The 16,136-nt window shown below is 32.0% G+C and overlaps 1 protein-coding gene across 6 annotated transcripts; it reads left to right on the top strand.

Annotated features, from left to right (window-relative positions):
• Positions 1-4,585: 4,585 nt before the first annotated feature.
• LOC107903917 (choline/ethanolaminephosphotransferase 1) lies at positions 4,586-15,519 on the top strand. 6 transcript variants are annotated; one of them, XM_041092926.1, is made up of 20 exons: positions 4,586-4,965; positions 5,149-5,325; positions 5,549-5,558; positions 5,668-5,718; positions 5,888-5,965; positions 6,086-6,161; positions 6,262-6,284; positions 6,404-6,504; positions 7,050-7,144; positions 7,355-7,423; positions 12,701-12,770; positions 13,257-13,320; positions 13,411-13,451; positions 13,571-13,655; positions 13,927-13,989; positions 14,124-14,182; positions 14,384-14,436; positions 14,654-14,726; positions 15,122-15,154; positions 15,291-15,519. In XM_041092926.1, exons 2-19 carry the CDS (start codon positions 5,189-5,191, stop codon positions 15,141-15,143), a joined length of 1,170 nt encoding a protein of 389 aa, XP_040948860.1. In that variant the 5' UTR covers positions 4,586-4,965; positions 5,149-5,188; the 3' UTR covers positions 15,144-15,154; positions 15,291-15,519. The 6 variants fall into 6 exon arrangements, with proteins under 6 accessions (XP_040948860.1, XP_040948861.1, XP_016685611.1 ...); XM_041092927.1 differs by lacking the exon at positions 7,355-7,423; XM_016830122.2 differs by having other exon boundaries at positions 15,122-15,519.
• Positions 15,520-16,136: the final 617 nt, after the last annotated feature.

Genomic DNA, 16,136 nt, shown 5'->3' with positions numbered 1-16,136 from the left:
ATGTTTTATTTTTGTTCAGTGATTCCATCTCCTCTTGCATAGCAAACATCCATTTTTCTGAGTTTTTACAACTAACCGCCTTAGAATAATTAGATGGCTCCTAGTTTGCATCTATATCTTCAGCCACATTTAAAGTATAAGCAACTAGATCAGCCTCGGCATGCTTCTTTAGAGGTTTAATTTCTCTTCTAGTTCTGTTTTTGACGATAGAGTGTTGTGGTAAAGAAGCAACTCTATTTTGAATTTTTGTACTGGCTTCAGTAGTCAACTTTGTTGTAGATTCTGGATTAATCTGATGCTCCACCTATTTTTTATTTTCTTTATTGGAAGAGTCTTTAAGAGATAAGTTAGGTAGCATAGCAGTTTCATCAAAAACAACATCTCTACTAATCACAACTTTTCTATTTTCAGGACACCATAACTTATACCCTTTTACACCAGTTTTATAACCAAGAAAAACACATTTAATGGATCTCGGTTCTAATTTTCCATTATCAGCATGAGCATATGCAGGACAACCAAAGAGCTTTAAATCAGAATAGTCAGCAGGATTACCAGACCATACCTCTTGTGGAGTCTTTTTCTCAATGGCAACGGATGGAGATCGATTGATCAAAAAAATGCAGTAGAGGCTGCTTCAGCCCAAAATGACTTTGGTAAGTTGGCATTTGACAACGTACATCGAACCTTCTCCATGATCATTCTGTTCATTCGTTCTGCAACGCCGTTTTGCTGTGGAGTATGACGAACTGTCAAGTGTCTTATGATCCCTTCTGACTTGCACAGTTTATTAAACTCATCAAAACAGAACTCTAAGCCATTATCTTTGCAAAGATTTTTTATTTGCTTTCCCGTTTGTTTTTTAATCATGGTTTTCCAAGACTTAAATGCAGAAAAAACATCGTTTTTCTGCTTCAGGAAGAATGCCCATACTTTTCTGGAAAAATAATTAATAAAAGTTAGCATATAATTAGCTCCACCTTTTGAAGGCACTCTAGATGGCCCCTACAGATCAAAATGAATATACTCCAACGTTCATTTCGTGTTATGTATTCCTCTGGTGAATCGAACTCTCTTTTGCTTCCCAAAAACGTAGTGCTTACAGAACTTCAGTTTGCAAATTCCTGTCCATCAAGAAGTCATTTTTTGCTTATCATACTGAACCTCCATGGCCTCCAAATTTGAGAGAATTTATTTAAATACTGTCAAGTGTTCGTGTACAGACGCACCTTCCTCCAAACGATGAGCATAAAGACGATGCTTCACATGCAGCTTACTAGTTAGAGTTTTCGACATACATATTTGTTCCAACCTCTTCCATAATCCAGCGGCGGTCTTCTCCTTCATCACATCCTGTAAAATTTTGTTAGATAAATGTAGATGTAATTGTGTTAACGCCTTTCGATCCTTGCGCTTCTTCTCTTCCTCCGTCAATGTTGAAGGCATCTTATCTACCTCTAACAGGGCTTCCTCTAAGTTCATCTGTGCAAGAACTACCTATATCTTTATCTGTCACAACGCAAATCTGGTGTTGCGATCTAACAACGAAATTTCATACTTCAAAGACACCATTACCGTGATTGAGATGAACAACTCGAAAGCTCGGATACCAATTTGTAAAAATAGAATGTCGGTAATGACAATATATCACAAAGAAAAAAAATAAAAAAATAAAGAACACACAGATTTTACGTGCAAACACTTTCGGGAAAAAAACCATGGGCAGAGGAGAAGAAAATTCACTATGTCAAATTCGAATGATTACAAGAGGCGTAGACTATGTCTATTTATATGCTTGTAAAACCATATTCTAATAGGAGTGTAATAAGATTGAAACACCTTATTCTAATCAATATCAAATAGATGAAGTTTAATAAGGTTTAAAAAACCTTATTCTAAAAATAAAATAAAAGAAGTATAATTCTATAGGGATTTTACTTTTATTTTATTTTACCACTATATTTTATTTAAATAAGGATTCGAGTCACTTAATTCTAACAAGGAGCATAAAATTCACCATTTTAAATCAAATAATCATCCAAAACCATTAAGAATGAGACTAAAACATGGGTCTTAAATGGTCATGGAAACACATAAAAACTCATGAATGGAACTGAAAAAGAGATGTAACTTCAGTTCCTTCAGAAATGGTAAGATATTTGGCTCAAGAAGAAGGGGCTGATCCGTATCATCTTGACTTGGTTTTAATTTCTCTATTTTTTTAAGAATACCGCTTCTCGTACTTGTATCGAATAGAACATGCTGAGGCAAACCTTCTTTATGTAAAATCTTCTTGATTTAGATCGAGAGAATCGCACAGTTTTATGAAACCATTTGTATATGGCTTGAATTTGTAGTCAATCCTATTTCTAATAGGAGCAGTTGACATTGGAATCAACTTTTTTCATTATTTTCGTATCCGTAATAGTACGAAAGGCAATCCTAGCTCCAAGTTGTTCAAGAATAGTGACATTGATGAGTTTCTCGATCCTTAGACTTAGGATTAATCAATTCTATTTCTTGATGGGGGCAATGAATGAATATAAATCAGCAGTAGAGTGTCACCTTGACGTAGTGGAAGTCATCAATTCAAGCCTGATTATCCCTAAACCCAATATCAGTTTTTCTATTTTGCCTTTCCCCCCGCCGTGATCAAATAAGAATGGATAAGAGGCTTGTGGGATTGATGTGAGAGGGTAGGGCTATATTTCTGGAAGCGAATTCCAGACGAATATGAAGCGCATGGATACAAGTTATACCTTGGAATGAAAGACAATTCCGAACCGGCTTTGTCTACGAACAAAGAAGCCTTTTTGGCATTTATCAAAAAATATTAAATTTATTTATAAAATTTATACATTTTCACACAAAAATATAAAATAATGCATTCCAAATGTTGTTTAAAATATTGTATATTGTAAGCTACTTAAATATTACATTTTAATATTGTAAAAATATTTATACTGTACACTATAAATTTTTTAAAATTGTATAAATATTGTTTAAATTTTGAGAAAAAAATATAAATAATGAATTATAAATTCCACATAAAATTTTTTAATTTTAATTAGTTAATATGTTTTTAAAATTTTTAAATTATTTTAATAATTATTATAAATAAATAATTTTTATACCAATTACGAGCTTAAAAATTATTTCAATGAAAAGTAAATGTTTTTATATTTTAAAAAATATTATAAGTAAATTTTTATATTATGAGCTTTACCATAATTAAAGGATAAATTCAAAAGACAAACTTTACATTTAATTAAAGCAGTGTCATCGGTATATTAAGCGACATCAATAAAAAATATATATTTTTCTTTTTTTAGATCACTGTTATACTCATGAAAATACACATATTTTTAAAAAATACATACCGGTATCGCCCGCCACTGTGTCAGACAATACCAATGAAAAAAATCATTTTTTTAAACAATATGATTGCATGATGATTAAGGAAAAAGTGAGGTGGTATCGTTAACTAGTCAAACAGCACCAAAATGCACAATAAAAAAATATCTCATTTTCATAATTAATTAATTTACCAATCCATTTTGCATTTAATTATTTTTTAGTATTATTTTTATAACTGTAAAACGTTTATGAACCTGCAGTTCTTTCTATTCAACATCTAAAAAGACCGTGGGAATGGAATATCTTGAGAATCAAGAATCCAAATAATATGAACTATTCTTACCAAGGCCAATACACAATATGTTCATTTTATACTTTATGTTCGAGGTTCGTGATTTTTAATTCTAATAATATTGTTTTCAAAATTTAAACTTGTATCTCTCCATGAAAATACAATATGCCTTTCCATTGCGTGAAACACAATTTAATCTTTGAATAAATCTATAAGCCCTATGGCCTTCCATGATGGACAGCTGTCCATTTTTTTCTTTTTTTTGTTGTTGATGTGAGAACATTATGAGTAAATTTCAATCACATTCTTTCTATATTTCAGATTATAAGAATGATTAAATTTTAATTTTATCTCTATATTTCACTCAAATTTGAGATTTAAATTATATACTTTAATTTTTGATATAATTTGATACCTAATTTTTATAATACCATTAATTAGTCTAAATAGTTTATTCTAATTAAAATGATTATGTGAATTTTTAAGAACTGTTAGCACCATTAAATTTTTTTATTAAATTCAAGTTCTTTACCATGTTTTTTTTGTTACATGTATATTAAAATTTTTTTTTCAAAATACTACACCAACCAAAAAAATTTCTACCCATGTTAATAAATGAACATAACTTTATAAATTTAAAAAGTAAAAAAATAAAAAATACGAAGATTAAATTCTAAATATATAAATAATACAAAAACTTTCGACTATAAAAGATAAATAATTAACTCAATAAAAAGCATTAAACGATCCAAAACTCTAAAAGGATTTGCGTAGCCAACCATGGTTTGGGTAAGATTTTTGCCCTTTTGGTTAATTTTAAAAAGTAAATCCGACCGTTGCATAGTTGCGGGGAAACAGAAGAAAGGGGACCAAAGTCCGCCTTGTCTTTAGGTTTTTAACCTTAAAAAGGTTTGTACCCCTCAAGCTCCAAGATCTCAAGCATTCCTTGCGCGCCTTCCTCCTCCTCCTCATAGAACCACTGATGCCGTCGCTCCAGGGTCTGGATTTTCCATTATATAAGAGAGATTTGAAAACCATTACTTATAACTATTTTCTCTTCGAATAATAAGTATTAGTTTTTTCACACAAAATGGAACTAATATATTTTATGAAACTGACAAATTACAACTCAAAATTGTCTGCACCACTCTTTATCCCACTCTTGCACCCTTATCCATCATTGTGAAACTGACAAATTAAGCCTAAAATCCCACCAATCGTTGAAAGCAGACCACCACTATAAACTCTTTCACTATTCTTCTTCAAGTCTCTGCATAGATTTCGTTTCAAGCCTCAATTCTTTTTAATGATTTATGGTAAACATTTATTTATACTATGTTTTAAATATTTTCTATGATTTGTTAAGCTTTCACTTAGTGAAAACCCATAATTCATAAAAATTCAACATGCTCACCGAAGAATTTGAGATTTTTCAAGTCTTGAGACATTTTCATAAACACCCAATTGCTTGAATTATTGAAACTGATTAAATAACTCAGTTTTTAGCAGGTTATAGAAATTCTATAACAAGGGGCTAGGATGGGGTATATAGGTGCACATGGAATAGCAGCTTTGCACAAATACAAATACAGTGGAGAGGATCACTCTTACCTTGCTAAATATGTATTGCAGCCATTTTGGAGCCGCCTTGTCAACTTCTTCCCTCTATGGATGCCGTAAACTTCTTTCACTTTTTTTCATTTGCTTTGAATTTCATAGTTTATTTATTGCTTGCTTTTCTGATAGCTTTTTACGTCTTTTTATTTGTTTAAAAGTTTTTTAAGTTTTAATCACACTGTATCATATGCTTTAGTTCATTTTCTAATGATATTTTGCTGGCACTGATGTATTTAAATTTGTACATGTTTATGCATGCCTCCTGCTCGGTATTTTCTCCAGACCAAACATGGTATGCAATGCTTACTACTCCAAATTGCCATTTTCATTGAACATATTGAAACCCCTAGAGTGCATATGCATGTATTGCTTACTAACTTGTTATGCTTTTGTCTCTTAAGATAACACTTACAGGATTTATGTTCTTGGTTATATCAGCACTGCTTGCCTATGTGAGTCTCAAACTCTGTCCTTATTTTGTTCAATGTTTTTTTTTTTTTTCATTTTTGAATTCTGGTATCAAACAAATAGCCATATCCAACACTCATCTAAGGCTAAGTAACATAATGGTATTTTGGAAGGCTTAGGAGAATGATACATATTCCTTTTCTACCGTTTCAGATTTATTCACCTCACTGTGATTCAGCCCCACCAAGATGGGTACATTTTGTTCATGGATTACTTCTATTTTTATATCAGGTTTACACCTCTTCCTAGTTGGCAATTCATTCAAAATCCTCTCTTCTTCTTCCCTTGGTGTGATTCACTTTCATTTTCAGTATGAGTTCTGTTTGACATTTCATCATTTAACCTTGCTAGACATTTGATGCCATCGATGGGAAACAAGCCCGAAGAACAAACTCCTCTAGTCCACTTGGAGAACTTTTTGATCATGGTAGCCTCAACTTTTATCATGTAATTTTCTTCATTTGCTTATATCTTAGAACAAACTCTGATCGAACAATCATTTCATGGCGGACCTGAAATATTTACAGGGTGCGATGCGCTCGCATGTGCGGTATGTATTTAACTCACATAATGTAACCTGGATTGCCATTAGTAGCGAAACTAAAGTATCTAAACATAATAATGGGTAGTAAAAACCCTCAAAACTACAAGATTGATTCATATTTGCAGCTTGTAATCATGGCCGTTGGGAGCACTGCCATATGTGAAAGGGATACTTTCTGGTTCTGGGTAATCTCAGCTATTCCATTTTATGGAGCTACATGGGAACAGTAAGTCAAAAATGTAATTTGCTTTTGGTCTTTTGTTTCCCTTGTAAGAAACCAGTCCATGCATCATGAATTTTTTTTCCTATATTGGCCATACAATATTTATGTGATTCATGCTCGTATCTTATACTTGCACTGAAATTTGACTACCATAGAATTCAACGGACACTTGGATTACTCCATAAGAGAGTGAAAGTATCGTGGAAGCAGGAGTAAATTAGTCCTTGTCGTTAAATCAAAGAGCAAACTAGTCCTTTCAATTAAAATTTCTATCCATTTCTATTGTTAAAAATTGGTGTGGCTAACGGAATAACCAGACAGTTGCATATGGCGTGCCACATGTATCTCATGTTAATGTACACGAACCAATTTTTAATAGTAGAAATAGATGAAATTTTTAACAGAAGGACTAGTTTTCTCTTTAATCTAAAGTACCGGAATTAATTTACTCATTCTTTTTAGTAAAGGAGACAAAATACAATTTAACTCATAATACAAGGTAGTGTATTGCACTGATTCATATGTTGTTTTTCATATCTTCCATGCAGCTATTTCACCAATACGCTTATCCTTCCTGTAATTAATGGGCCTACAGAGGGAATTGCCCTCATAAATACATGCCACATTTTTACAGCAATTGTTGGTATGTTTCCTCATTTTTGAGAATGTGTTTAATATGAATATATTCAATATTTTCTAGTTTTTTTCATATCCTTAACCCATGTTCGGATATACATTGAATAATTTTGTTTAAAAAATATAGTTAGGAGTAATCTAAAGTTTTATCTTATACCTTTCTTCTCAATTCTTTTTTTTTCACTTTTCCAATTTTTTTTTAAAATTTCCCTCCAAGGTGCCCAGTGGTGGGCTCAGAAATTTGGGAAATCCATTCCATTGTTCAGTTGGGTACCTTTCATCAATGGTAAGTTTTTAATTAAGTTAGCGTCGAGTGTGGTATTGATGCATCAACGTCCATATGTTATATATTTTTCTTGGTCATTTCTATTTCTATTACAAGCTATCATGTATTTGAAAGTTTTTAAGAGAGCACTTAATAAAATTATTTTGAATTTTATTAACTAAAGACTTGAACTTAAATAGAGAAAAGAGTCATAATTTAATTGGGAAAATAATTCCCTTCTCATAAAATAAAATAATCTTAGAAAATCTCAAATGATTTATTCTAAGATTTATATACCTAAATAAATTTAAAATATATCCCCAAAATATATCACATATTTCAACACCCTCCTTCAAGTTGGTGCATATATATCAATCATGCCCAACTTGCTTAAAAGAAAATTAAATCTTGTCTTAGAGAGCCCTTTGCTGAGCATGTCAGCAATCTGTTATTTTGAAGGAACAATTGGCATGCACACTTGGCCTTCTTCAATCTTCTCCTTGATAAAGTGTTTATCAATCTTAACATATTTAGTTTTGTTCTGCTAGACTGGGTTGTGACTAGTACTAATGGCAGCTTTGCTATCACAGTACAACTTCATTGGTGAAGTTATTGGTTTCCTTAGCTCTTCCATAATTCTTTTTAACCACATCATTTCAAAAATTCCTTGAGCCACTAATTTAAACTCAGCCTCTGCACTACTTCTTGCTACAACACTTTTTTTTTTGCTTTGCCAAGTCACAAGGTTTCCCCAAACAAATGTACAGTATCCCGATGTATATCTTCTATCTGTTATTGAGCCCGCCTAGTATGCATCTGTATAAGCTTCAATTCCTCTTTGCTCGGATTTCTTGAAGAATAAGCCCTTTCCAGGTGAACTCTTCAATCTCAGAATCCGAAACACTACTTATTCATATTCCTCTATTGGGGAGTGCATAAATTGACTAACTAAGCTCACTGCAAAAGCTATGTTTCGCCTTGTATGTGATAAATAAATTAACTTACCAACTAATCTTTGGTACTGTCCTTTATCAACTAATCGAGCTTCTTTATTTTCGAATTTCACATTTGGATCAATTGGTGTGTCAGTTGGGCGGCAACCACTCATCCCGCCTCTTTTAAAATATCAATCACATATTTTTTCTGAGAGACCACAAGACCCTTCTTTGATCAAAACTTCCATTCCAAGAAAGTATTTCAAATGACCCAAATCTTTGATCTCAAACTCTAATGCTAGATGCTCCTTGAGACGCCTTATTTCATCCACATCATCTCCTGTAAGAATGATATCATCGACATAAACTATAATAACTGCTATTCTACCTCTTTGTGAGTGTCGATAGAACATTGTGTGATCAACTTGTCCTTGTGAGTAACCTTATTTTTTAACAACTTGAGTGAATCATTCAAACCAAGCTCGAAGATACTGCTTTAGACCATACAAAAATTTCTTAAACTTACATACTCGAGTTCCAAATTTATCTTCAAAACCTGGAGGAGGATCCATGTAAACTTCTTCTTCAAGTTTCCTATTTAGGAAAGCATTCTTCACATCTAACTGCTGTAAAAACCAATCAAGATTAACAACAATTATAAAAGAATTCTAACAGAATTTAATTTGACTACTGGAGCAAATGTTTCAAGATAATCTATCCCGTATGTTTGAGTGTACCCTTTAGCCACTAGCAAATGTTTCAACAGATAATTCCATTGTTTTCTATGTACCTATTTTTTCAAGAGCGCGCTGTAAGGCATCTTTCACATTTTTAGGCATTTTCACAGTATCGAGACACAAAACAAAGATTGAGAATGTCGAAGACAAGGCTTTCTAGGACACAAAGTTAGACATGGGATATTTGACAACATTTCTAACACCTTTTCTTTTAGCAATTGGAATATCTAAATCAGAAAATTCATTGGCTGGATTATGAGCTTTACTTGGACTTTTGACAAGATCTTGCGGGTTGGATTCTTGGTGATGAATCTGGTGAATTTCACTTTCTTGATTTTTGGTTTCTTCTTGAATAAATAATTGACTCCTTTGTTTGTTCTTTATTCTCATGATCAGAATCTACACCTTCATACTCTTTTTTATTAACAACATTAACATCATTAATTTATGTGTTAATCATAAATTTGTCTTTTCCATTATTAGAATCCCTATGTTGTATATTCCTAGTCTTTTCTTGATCAATTATAGAATCTTTTTTACTATAATCACCTCCCTGAAGATTAGAATTAAAATAAGATTGCGTTTCAACAAATGTGACATCTATGGTAACAATAATCTTCCTATTAATTGGATTATAACATTTGTAACCCTTTTTATTAGAAGCATAGCCAACAAAGACACATTTTTTTTTGCTCTAGGATCTAGTTTACCTTGGTTGTGAAGATGAACAAAAACACTACACCCAAAAACTCAGAGGGATAAATCTGCGATCAATTTAGAGTTAGGAAAATTATCTTTAAAGAGACGAAAATGAGTTCTATAGTTTAGAGTTTTACTAGGCATTCTATTAATAAGATATGCAGCTATTAACAAGGCTTCACCCCAAAGATAACGTGGTATCTGACTAGTGAACATCAAGGCTCTAGTTACTTCCAAAAGATGTTGGTTTTTTCTTTCTGCAATCCCATTTTGTTGTGGTGTATTTGTACAAGAGTTTTGGTGGACTATTCCATGTTTGGTTAAGAAAACACCTAATTGGTCACTAAAAAAATTCCCCACCATTGTCACTTTGAAATACTTTTATTCTCACACCAAATTGTGTTTTCACTATAGCATAAAAAGATTGAAACACATTTTCAACTTCAGACTTATCTTTTAATAAAAACACCCAACAAATGCAAGTATGATCATTAATAAATGTGGCAAACCAACGTTTTCTTAAAAAAATTTGAGACTCTTGAAGGTCCCCAAACATCACTATGAGTTAATGAAAAAGGTTTGGAAGCTTTATATTTTTTAGGTGGAAAGAATGACATATGATGTTTAGCCAATTCACAAAATTCACAGTGATATGAAGAAGGACTTTTATTTTTAAATAGATCAAGTAACAAATATCTTAAATAGTAAAAATTAGGATGTCCAAGCCTATAATGCCAAATAATAACCTTATCAAAACTAGAAACAAAAGTTAAATATAAAGTAGTTGTTGGTTGACTTAGATGGTCGTAGTCAAGAAAGTAAATTTCACCAGATTCTTTAGTATTACCAATCATTCTCCCTGAGACCATGTCCTGAAATTTACACATAGAGGAGTCAAATATAGCATGACAATTTGAGGAATGAGATAATTTACTGACTGATGTGAGATTACAAGCTAGATTTGACACATGTAAAACATCATGTAAAACTAAGGAAGACGAAATTTTAACAACGCCTTTCTTGGCTATCGCAGAGAATGACCCATCTACTACTTTGATCTTTTTGTTTCTTGCACAAGATGTGTAAGTTGAGAAAAGAAAATGACTACTAGTCATATGATCATTAGCTCTAGAATCAACGATCCACGTGTTTGTTTTACAAGGCTTGACATTGAAAAAAATAAAAAAAATAGTACCTAATTGGGAAAAGGAGGAAGAATGATTATTGGATGAGTTAGGAACGGAAAAGTTCATTTGAAATTGTGGTGATTGACAAAGCTTGTGTAGATGCTCTAATTGTTCTTTAGTGAATGGAGACCCTTCCAGAGAACTTTGGCCCTCATAATTTTCATTAGTTGTTTGGAAAGCTCTGCTATCCCCTGATTGTGAACCACGACCATTGCCACTTCTTTTTTTTCCATTCGTCAGTTTTCCATGGAGCTTCCTACACGTTTCTCGAGTGTGCCAATATTTTTTACAATGATCGCACCAATGTTTTTTTTCTTTTTCACTATCATCATTATTTTTAATAGTTACAAGAGCAGAATTATCATCATTAGCTTCAAACTCTGACCTTAACATTACTTTTCTCATTGTCTCATCTCTTCAAACTGTAGAAAAAATCTCACGGAGTCTTGGAAGTGGTTCTTTTTCCTAAGATCCGAGATCTCACTTCTTCAAATTCTTTATTTAAACCAACCAGAAACAATTAAGCTTGTTCATTCTCTTCTTTTTTCATAGCTTTTACACCATCTCTGGGACACTCTCATTCATCATTATAACACAGATCCAGTTCTTGCCAAAGAGACATCATCTCGTTATAACAAAAAGTAACTTCCTTTTCCCCTTGTCTAGCCTTACAGAGTTTTATTTTTAACTCAAAGATCTGTGAAGCGTTTTCTAAATCTGAATAGGTGTCTTTCATAGCGTCCCAAACATCTTTAACAGTCGGGAGAAAAAGAAAAGGTTTACATATGGATACTTCCATGGAAATAATAAGCCACACAATTATCATATAATTTTCTGACCTCCACTTGCTCATCTTTGGATCGCCCACCTGTGGTTGCTTGACTTCTCCAATCAAATGACCTAGCTTGCCGCACCCATCAATTGTTAAATTTACGGATTGCGACCATTCTAGATAATTCTTGCATTCAGCTTGTGAGATGTCAGCTAAAAAGAAAGGTGAGACACTTCTGTCCCTTGAGTCATTGTACTTTCGGTAGTTGTGTCAATGGTAGAACTTTCTACCTCTGTTTGATTGCTGGATCTCTTATCTCCAGTGAAGGCTATTTTAACCATGATGTTATTGGAGATTTAACCAAGCTCATATGCCATGAAAGTTTTCAAGAGAGCATTTAATAAAACTGTTCTGAATTTTATTAACTAAAGAACTGAACTTAAATAGAGAAAAAGTGATAACCTAATTGGGAAAATAATTCCCTTATTCTAATAAACTACTAAAAGATAAAATAAAATAATCCTAGAATATCTCAAATGATTTATTTTAAGATTTATCTACCTAAATAAATTTAAAATATATCCCAAAATATATGAGTTTCACATATTTCAACAGTATCTTGTATTTCAAGTTATCCATATTTGGATGTAGGTATCAAGTACAAATATGTCTCTAATACGAATATCTTCAACATCTTTTTTATGTTTTTTTTTTACGGAGGATCATATTCTCATACCTATACCGAAATATACATTGGATATTAAAATAAAAAACAGCTCACATTTCAAGTATCTGTATTTATGTTGCAAAAAACCCAAGTTATAAATGATGGATTGTATATTTTATTAATCATTAGCAACTAATGGTATTGTCTGTATAATTATCTTATCTTAAACAAATATAAGTCAAGCTTTTAGCCGTTCTTTTCTTTAACTACTTATTTACTCTTTTTGTTTGTTTGGCTTTAGAAATTCCAACATACAGAGCTACACTGTATTTGATGACAGTATTTGGTGTTATACCTACCGTAGCTTGCAAGTAAGAAGTTATTCGCATTAATTGTATGCTTATATTTAGCTAGTTTTAGTCTCGTAGGCTGTTCTAATTCTTTATTTTTCTCAGATTTAACACTTATTTTCGGTGTAGGATTCAAATATGGGTGTAAAAATAGGACATTCTAAGAATCTTTAAATACAAGAAAAAAGTTTTTAAAATTTGAACACACTTGTATAGGATACATACTCATACTTGACATTGATACCTCAGTCAAAATAAGATAGGGTTCTTTCTTTTGTTGATTCTGCTCCTCAGTATTTATCTTGCTCTGATTTTTTTTTCTAAAATACGCATGTCTAACACTTGTATTTCATGTATATCTGAACGTATATATAGGAACACGATTCTTTAAAAATATTTCAAATACATGAAAGTTTTGAACTTGAACTTACTCATGTTAGACCTCACCATCGAATTCAAGTAACATAAGTTAACCTTCACTTCTCTCACGTTGTACTTTTTTTGCAGCATAGGCAATGTCCATAAGGTCATTCAAGCAAAAAAAGGAAGCATGTTACTTGCATTAGCAATGGTAATTCTCTAACCCTTTTTTTTGGGGTTCTTTCATCCTTTCATATGCTTTCAATCCTTAATTGATGTTTTCTCTGTTCTTTATTATCAGCTTCACCCTTTTATATTACTCATAGGAGGAGTGCTTGTTTGGTAAATTGTTTTTTTCTTTTTTCTTTTTAAAAAAAAAAGGAAAAATAGCAAGGTTTGGTGTTTATTTTAGTACATATTGTCCTTGAATTAACTTAATTATTTTTTTTTTTATTGTGAAGGGATTATCTTTCGCCCTCTGATATTATCAGAAATCATCCACATTTACTTATACTAGGAGCTGGGCTTGCATTTGGGTTCCTTGTGGTAAGCTTTGCTTGTTTCTAATTGTACTAATACTATCCCTTTTTTAAGTGCCTAAAATATATTTGATTTTAGTCCAAGTAAAATAACAGAGAGTAAGTCTAATATGTTTTCCCCACTATCTTGTAACCCATATTCAATACTTAATCCAATGTATACTTGGACATCCATTCTCCCCGAGTCGAGATAATATAGCCTTTTTCACTCAATAGTGAATCCTAGGAAGACAAAATATTATTAACTTGGTTATTGAAGGGAAGTTGTTTATCTACAGGGAAGGATGATTTTGGCTCACTTGTGTGATGAACCCAAGGGATTGAAAACAAACATGTGCATGGTATGTAGGCATTCTTACTCATGTGTCAATTCACTTACAAGATCAGTAAATTTTGTCTTAAACGGGGGAAATGTTGCTTTTTGATGGATTTGATTACATGGTTAAAATATAAATTTCATATGTTTTATTGTCAGCCACTCTTGTATCTTCCTTTGGCAATTGCAAATGCTCTTACAGCTAGACGGAATGAAGGGTATGTTTGTGTATTAGATTTTGATTTTTCTATCCCCATGCAGTGCCAAAGACACGATAAAAATGAAAAGAAATATACCAAAGTGTTGAAATTTATATAAATAAATTACATGAAAAAATAAAGAGTAATACATGAATGATAAGTGTAATTGTGATGGACTGACATGAATGCTAATTGTTGTATTCCCCTCTTCTTCTGCAGTGTTCCTTTAGTTGATGAGTTCTGGGTTGTTCTTGGTTACTGTGTATTCACAGGTATGACTGCTTTCATTATTCTATAACTTATTTAAATTCGGATGCGATAGGATTTGTTTGTTTTGGGTTGGATACATTGAGTTTCAACAATTTCTAGTCTGATTCGGGTTTAAGTTTTAAAGACTGAATTTATCTATTTAATAATAAAAAAGAGGAATCTCTCAAATAAATTCACCTGTGTTATATTTTTCCTGACAAATCACTTTTTGTGAAACAGCATCACTTTACTTGCACTTTGCCATAATAGTCACTCACGAAATTACAACAGCTTTGGGAATTTATTGCTTCAGGTAAGGTGGTTGATTGTGCTGTTTTCTGAATTATAATAATAATAATAATAATAATAATAATAATGTGATTTGTGTATATAATTATGATGGGGGTTCATTTTTTTAAAGCTTTTCATACATTTGGTGTTATTTCCATATTTGATCTTTAGAAAAAGAATGATAAGTGTAGATAAGATAGGTGCCCTTTTAATCCCCCAATTATTACCCTCTGCTCCCTGCATTTCTTTCTTTGCTGTAATGTGTTGGGTCTAGACATGAGAGCTGTTTAGGTTAACTAACTGGTTTGGTTAAGGTTGCAAGAAGGGATATTTGGTTCTTTAGACAAGTTTTAAGTTCTAGGCTTTTACTACTCTTCTTTTCTTCTAATCATTAATATCCATTGATTAAAATGACAGGATATCAAGGAAACAGGCTTGAACCTTGCTAGGGTATGTTTTCAGCTTGGAGTATCGGATACATATGTATATTCAGCACCTTAATTTAAATAATAAAAAAATATTAATCTCGACTTAGCTCGATCCATGTACGCTTCTAGTTTTTATATATGTTTCGAAATTCTTACAGGTCTCCTCGAGAGGCATTGGTATTGCGGGAATTTCTTATCTAATCCGCAGTCATCTGTTATACATATTTTCTTGAGCTTAGTTTCCACTGAATAATTTTATTGGAAAATCGAAGCACAAATGACTGAAATATATCAAGTGGTTTGGAGTCAAAATAGATAATATGCCGTAAATTGTGTAACAATGGGATGAGCTTTAAATTGCAGTTATTTGGTGACTAATAAAGACGATACCATATTTGCATTGCAGTGATTGGTGAGGGATTAAATTCAAAGTTGTCTTTCTACAATTCTTATAGCAGGGCAGCCATTGGTTGCTTTTTCTTTTATTAATTTTTGCTCATTAGATGTCATGTTAAATGGAAAACGAATTTAGGCACCTTATATTAGCCGACAATGCAGCTTTTTGTTTGGGATCATGGAGGTATCAACACATCCTTTTTGTTTATGCTTTAAATTTTATAAGCATCAATCACACGTTGCCGCTATGTTTTTTCTTTTCTTTCTTAAACTAATCAAAACTATGAGTATAATATTTCCTTTTCGTCTTTTTTTCTTGCTTTTCATGCTGAGGGGACAAGGGAAAGATGCTGCCTTTATTCCTGTATACTAATTATAGTTATGTATTTAATTCTGTTTTTTAAAGTATTTTTACATAAAGTTATCATCATATTTAAATTACACATTAATTTCATATTTTATGTTTTAAATTTTATATATTTTTAAACGTTTCTACTTTTTTTTTTAAATTTATATTTGTCACGTAGCATACTGAGAGGTTACCACATGACACCATATGATGGGCTAGCAGTGTCATGTCAACACAAACTAACAATGTTAGTGTGGAA

The sequence above is a fragment of the Gossypium hirsutum genome, chromosome D05, assembly GCF_007990345.1.
Source record: "Gossypium hirsutum isolate 1008001.06 chromosome D05, Gossypium_hirsutum_v2.1, whole genome shotgun sequence".
Taxonomy (NCBI): domain Eukaryota; kingdom Viridiplantae; phylum Streptophyta; class Magnoliopsida; order Malvales; family Malvaceae; genus Gossypium; species Gossypium hirsutum.
This window is presented reverse-complemented; position numbering and strand designations above follow the sequence as displayed.